At 39.8% G+C, this 6,643-nt stretch overlaps 1 protein-coding gene across 1 annotated transcript; it reads right to left on the bottom strand.

Annotated features, from left to right (window-relative positions):
- Positions 1 to 839: 839 nt before the first annotated feature.
- Positions 840 to 5,659, bottom strand: irx3a (iroquois homeobox 3a). The gene is made up of 3 exons (XM_031848189.1): positions 5,140 to 5,659; positions 3,464 to 4,508; positions 840 to 3,316 (listed from the first exon to the last, which is right to left on the bottom strand). The coding sequence occupies exons 1-3, from the start codon at positions 5,356 to 5,358 to the stop codon at positions 3,261 to 3,263; spliced, it is 1,320 nt and encodes a 439-aa protein (XP_031704049.1). The 5' UTR covers positions 5,359 to 5,659; the 3' UTR covers positions 840 to 3,260.
- Between the last annotated feature and the right edge of the window lie 984 nt (positions 5,660 to 6,643).

Here is a 6,643-nt window from a genome sequence, read left to right as displayed (position 1 = left end):
ACTGATTTTTTTTTTATATGTATATACTGTTTATATAATGTTTTTTTTAATTTTTTTTATTCTGATTCGATTGTTTCCTTCCTTGTAAAATTCCATATAAAAAATAACAAATTTTCCTTTTTATTGTATAATAATAAACTGTACTGGTCATTCAAAGCTTCCTTTAACAAAAGGAAGTGGGCAAGAATGTAAAAAAGAAAAAAAAACACTATTACAATCAATCAGCTGGCTGATGCCTCTTATTAATATGCATCGCGCGGATAGATCGGGCTCTTAAGGAAGATAATTGATTAGACAGGAAGGCAACATGGTGAGCGGAGCTCAAAAGGCTCCGGAGTCTTTCCCTCGGCTGACTTGGGGTTTGTTTAAAACGTATCCTAAACCTAGAGAGGATACGGCTCGAGCACTTTTCATCTGCCTTTGCTGCCCTGAATGGCAGACATTAAAAGATATAGTCCTCGTTGACCATCTAAGTCCAGTTGAGGAATGTGTGACAGACTGTTGTCTCTGTTTTTTTTTTGCGTTTTTAAAATATAAAAGCAATCATAAAACCAAGTCCTTTAACATTTAAACTATGAAAATCAATATAAATCGGAAATTAATAAATTAATAAATAATGACAATATCATCGAAAAGGATGCGTTTCGTTTTAAGGAGGATAAATTAGGAAATCGAAGTTTGTCTCCCAAAATACATTTCTGGACGTTTTCAACATTTATTTTCTGCTATTAAATAAGTTGGATAAAACACAATAATTTGCATACGACTTTAATGTCTCATCTAAAACTGGAGAGATTTTTTTTCATATCGGCAAAATTTGAATAATAGAAATATTGACGGTATTTTTCTCTCTTGTTTTGTTTTCTTGTTTTAACCTTTTATCTCATCTTACCGCAGGAATGAAGTGAAACGATTGAATGCTCTTTCAAGGATGATTGAGAAGTCCTGTCATTCTCAAGTTAAGCATGGCAGCCATACAATATTGTTTAATACTCGAGCTAGTGGCGACTGTAAAAAAAGCTGAATTTGATCTACTTGTTCTATTTGACAAGATTTGCTTTATTGTACTTTTTGGTAAATATTTGCATAATGTTTATGCCTAATTGTTGCCCGTTGTTGTTGTGACCCAAACTAAAAAAATGCCTCTTTGTTTTTTGATAAGATATGTTTGATCGTTTGGGCTAAAATTAACATCAATTATTTATTTTTCTTGCCTTTTAAACATATGTATATATGCTTGCTTTTTGACGCATCAAAACAAGTGATTAATTGTGACATATGCACTGCGTTTGTACATCATAAAATCACAACACGAAGGCTTGAAAACACGTTAAAAAGGTCTGATATTGTGACAGATTAATAAGAGCAAAATGTACTATCGAATTTTATATCACACCTGATGAATAAATTAGAAATGCGCCGAAGGAAATTCACACTACATGAGCTCAATCTTTGAGTGTGTGTGTGTGTGTGTGTGTGTGTGTGTGTGTGGGTGTGTGAGTGCACCAGAACATGGCCGACTGCATGTGACTGTAGAGGGAGCTCCAACACTAAGTTTACATAAACTTCCTCTGATAAGGTCTCACACACATGCAAATGATCACGTCACGGGCAAACAAAATAAATGATGTTATTATTAGTTCTACAGCTACCATATATTACAATTATTCCAAAGAGCAGCGTTGGTGGAGGAACATTTGTATGATATATGTGAAGAGCAAAAGCATTGCAAATTGAGCATGATGAGATCTGGGAGTTGCTGTGCGAAGCCAAGATCGATCCTTCGGATCAGCTGAACCGCTTTTACCGAATAGCAGCGATCATACAACAGTGATTCATTACCTAAAATCTCTTTATAAACCATACAATTTCAGACGAAAATTAATGAAAGAATTATTCATTTTACGTCTCTGTAAGGATAATCCCACAACATTAATATCCAAATATATGCCGCAACACTAGCTAATTAGCCTTAAGTCCCTCCACTACAAAAGTGTGATGAATCCCTCTCGAATATTTACTTATCACTGCCACGGCGGATGAAGTCTGTGCCTTAGGCTGTCCACTAACACACATACAAATACATACCAAAGCAATGCAATTCAAGCTGCAGTGCACAATAACAGCCACCATCAAAAGCAGCTGTCAAAATACCTCGGCCAAAAACCAGCAATTTCTTAAAGTTGCAGCAGTTCATTTATTAGCCAAAATATAGACTTTCTTGTACAATTTGGTTCACAAGTATGTACATATTCTTAACTTTATATACAAAACATTTGAACATCAAATCCTCACAGAACTTACAAAAAGGAAAAGAAAAACTCACAGACTACAGGTTCATACATTATTACATTAGCAGTTTTACACAGGACATGCTTACAATGTAAGTATACAGAGATGTATTATTCTTATTTTACATTCCATATTCAAATAAAAAAAAAGAATAAAGAGGATTGGTGTGAGGTTATGGAGAGGAGAGAGCCGAAAGAACCACCGCTGCTTAGTTGGTTCTGAGGCCTGAAATACACAGGGGTAACAGAAAAAAAAATTGGATTGATCTAAAAAGAAATCCTACTAATAATAGCCTCGGGAAAAAAAACAAAATAATATAAAAGTGACAATTGCCTTTCAAAAACGAGCTTGTAGTGAATTTGCATTGAGCTCATTTGCATGACCAAACAAGTAAGTGTAACATAGGCCTTGACGAAAAAACACATGCGCACAAACACAGGGATAAAAAAAAAAAAAGCATCTTAGAATAAAAGCTAATTTGGGTAAATATTGCGTTTAAAAAAGAAAATGTGATATGGCATCAAAAAAGAAAATTCCCAAATGTCATCAATTGTCAGCCTCGCTATCTTTGAACTGGGTGAAAGCTGTTTTTAACAACTTTTTTTTCTCTGCATCCAAGGCACTAGATCTCTCTGAAATTGTGGCAATGAAAATTAAAATGCATTCATGGAACTGCCTATTCTCAGAGCCCATCCCAGGTTTCAGTGAATTTAGTGTTGAAAACTAGTTGGCTTAATAGGACGAGGGCTTTATGTAAACCATTGAATACAAGCACGTGGGCTCAATATCCCATGGATGTAGCAATACCAAATCAAGGAGGAAACGGACACGAATATTAAGAACACTTTTCACCCAATTCAACATTTGACTTTTTTTTCTTAAATGCTTTCTGATGATGTTTTCATAATTCTCTCGGACATTTTTCAAAGCTGTTTCACACCACGCGCACACACGCACACAGGCATACATCAAACACACTGTATTCTGTAAGCTATTATATTGTAACACTGTTCATCTGTGTGGCCTAGAGAAAGAGAGAAACAAAATCCATGAACAGGCAAAGAAGGCAAAAGGAGGTCTAAAATAATAGAAATGAATGACGGGCAATGGACTAGTGTCTTTGTTTTTGTAGTTATCTATACATGCGCGTCTCAGTGTCGGGGACATGTACCTGTGACTGACGTCTCTGAACTATGACTCTTGTCCTCCGTGTGCCTGCTGCTGTAGAGGGCCAGGCCGGTGGCAGTGGCCTGGTTTGCCAGTCCCAGATAATGATTTGAGTTCAGTAAAGCCAGCTGATGCGCCGAGAAGGCTCGGTTTGTCCAGTTCTGCATTTTCCCAACGGGACAAGAAGAGATGAGTCTATGTGGGGCGATTATGGTCTGGGCGGCCGGACCTGCGGAGTTGCTGCCGTTCATGTGTGGCGATTTGCGCGGATTGTCAGGGGCCGTGGCTGTCTCTGCCAAAGACCAGATCTTTGGCTTTTGGGCCGGGGCAGGGTTGTTCTCTGAGGGCGGCGAGCTAACGGACACCGTATTCAGTTTGAGCGGTTCCCCGTTTGCTTGGGACGCTTTGCTGTCCAAAGAAGAGTGGTGATGGTGGTGGTGAGGGTGGCTGTGGAAGTGCTCTCCTCCCCTCTCCACGTCTTTCCCCTCTTTCCCCACAGCTTTTAGAAACCTCTGGTCGGGCCCTTGTAAATCCTCATAGCCGTCCGAAATCTCAGAGTCACTCCTCCCGTCAAGTTTAATATCTGAATGCAGGTCGTCCTGGTCGTCCAAGTCGTCCTTGTTCTCAATATTTTCCGTGTCGATGTTCTCCAAGTCGATCTCCTCCTCGTCCTCCCTCTTGTCCCCCTCCTCCCCCTCGTGATCGCTGCCGTAAACATTTCCCTCTTCGTCGGTGCGGTTCCGAGGGGCCCAGGTCATCTTGTTCTCCTTCTTTAGCCTCCTCCTGGCGTTGGCGAACCAGGTGGACACCTGGGTGAGGGTCATTTTAGTGATGATGGCCAGCATGATCTTCTCGCCCTTGGTTGGGTAGGGGTTCTTGCGGTGCTCGCTGAGCCAGGCCTTCAGGGTGCTGGTGCTCTCCCTGGTGGCGTTTTTGGGTCTGGATGGGTCACCGAACTGATATTGGCCATATGGATAAAAAGCAGGGTGATGGTGGGCGAACCCTGGGTGCTGGACACCGGGGCTGTCTTTGAGTTCATACTGAGCACCCTGCAAAGACAAAGAATCACAGAGTCAGAGGGATTTATGAGACTTAAAATATTAATGCCATAGGATACTTTGTCTGGAATTATTCTTTATGATCAATTGAATCAAGCCACATATTATTACAAGGGGATTTACGGGAATAAAACAACATGGAGGTTATTATTGAAGTGTAAACAAACACAACCCAAAACAAAATAAAAGTATTTTTGTTCAACTCAAAACGTTATTTGTACCACAAACTTAGCAACTGAATGAAAAAAATGAATTATTTGAAATGTACTTTATATTTATAGCGAAACACTTAGGCGGACAAGACTTTACTTGTATGCACTTATTCCCCACCTATGTAAACCTTCACAGCACGTTGCAGCATTTTATTAACTCTTTTGCTATCACTTTCAGGAAATGATGTAACAATAAGCCCGGAGCGCAGTTTGTTAATGTGTTACTTTTTAACCACTTTTAACTCAATTTCACGAAAGATTCAGCCACAAAGTAACCCAGACCACGGCGCTCAAAAAGTTTACGCTCAAAAAGTGCCAATAAACCTCTCCTGGACACTTGTTTATTTCTCTCCATTTCAAGTGTGAGGTAAAAAGTTATGGATGACTTAAGAGAGACCAGAGTGACTTACCAATTGATTGAAAATTGATATATCGTTTGAGTAGGGCAGAAACGCTCCGTAGCCCTGCGCTGCTGCGGCGAAAGGAGATCCATACATAGTGGAGAGGACGTTGGAGAGTGCGCCGGACGGACTGAGCTCTGTCCCGGCCCGGGCATTGCTGGCGATCCCCTGGCGCTCCGGCGGGTATATCGGTCGGATGTACTGATATCCCAGCTGAGGGAAAGACATGGCGGTAGGAAAAGGGGAAAAAGTCTGCTGCAATCACACAAAGCAAGGGAATTGCCTCGATATCCACTTTTACAGTGTGAGCATGTGAGCAACAAAAGGTGCAAGCAAGGGAAGTCTATATTTCCTCGGTAACAGCCAGTGTAAACGATCCGGTTGCGCCCCTTATTTCTTCCTCTTCTTCTTTCCACCCTCACTTCCCTATTGATCTGGATGGACTAAGGTCAGGTCCTTACAGATTGCTTTAGATTATTGGGACTCCTTTGCTCAGATTGACATTTCTAGTCGTTTAGAAGCCCCTCCTATTTCTCAAATCTCACCCCTCTCATACACACCGCTCACCAAACAGCCTCTCTCTCTCTCTCTCTCTCTCTCTCTCTCTCTCTCTCTCTCTCTCCCCTCCCTTGCTCTCTTTTCTCGGATAAGTGCACTGACGTCGCGAGCTCTTATTTGAATGGGGTTTCAAATCTCATTTTATGGCTCGCCAATCTATTTCATTTGTTATTTGTTCGAGTCCGTCCCACCGCATTGTTTGTATTAATTCTCAATTTTGCCCATTTGCACAACAGTAAGCATTTTGGTGTCAACGACTGATTAACTTTTTTTTGTCTTTACTTGTCTTTTTAACACAAAAAGACACTTTGATACTTTAAGACTTGCTTAAGAGGTTACAAAAGTAAAATCGATGAAGGCAGTTTCCTCCCTTTTGTATTAATGGGAACGTGTTAACACACGTATTTTTTAATTTACATTATTTTCGATTAAAAAAATGTCAGTGGACAGTGTCAAACACACTTAAATCACAAGGAAAAAATATGAAAATAATGAATGTTTGTATCTGACGGTGGTCATGCCTTGTAGCTAATGACCCCGGATCACAGGCTATACACACCTTTTTATTTATCGCTATGTCACTGGGTGCAAACTGTGTTTTCTTACACCGGTTTGGAGGTGTTATGGGCTCTTGGTGGCAGGCGAATCGGAGTCAATTCAGTCTTTAATTTGAGACATCAAACGGGTCGCATGTAGCCACTTGACATCAAAGAGAGAGCTGATGATAGGCACATTACACTGTTAATGAAGACTAAGTGTAAAGTACCAACAATGACAAGTAATAAACAATTTAGTGGATTGGGCTGGGAAGATGTATATTCTGGGGAAACAACACTCTGACTTCAGTAAGAAAGAGTAAAACATACATATACATATATATAAAGCAACATTATTTTATAATTATTATTGTTATTATTAACAACTACAATAACGATAATAATGAAAAATAATAGTT

Source organism: Anarrhichthys ocellatus, unplaced genomic scaffold (assembly GCF_004355925.1).
Source record: "Anarrhichthys ocellatus isolate YVR2014 unplaced genomic scaffold, GSC_Weel_1.0 scaffold8, whole genome shotgun sequence".
In the NCBI taxonomy this organism is placed as follows: domain Eukaryota; kingdom Metazoa; phylum Chordata; class Actinopteri; order Perciformes; family Anarhichadidae; genus Anarrhichthys; species Anarrhichthys ocellatus.
This window is presented reverse-complemented; position numbering and strand designations above follow the sequence as displayed.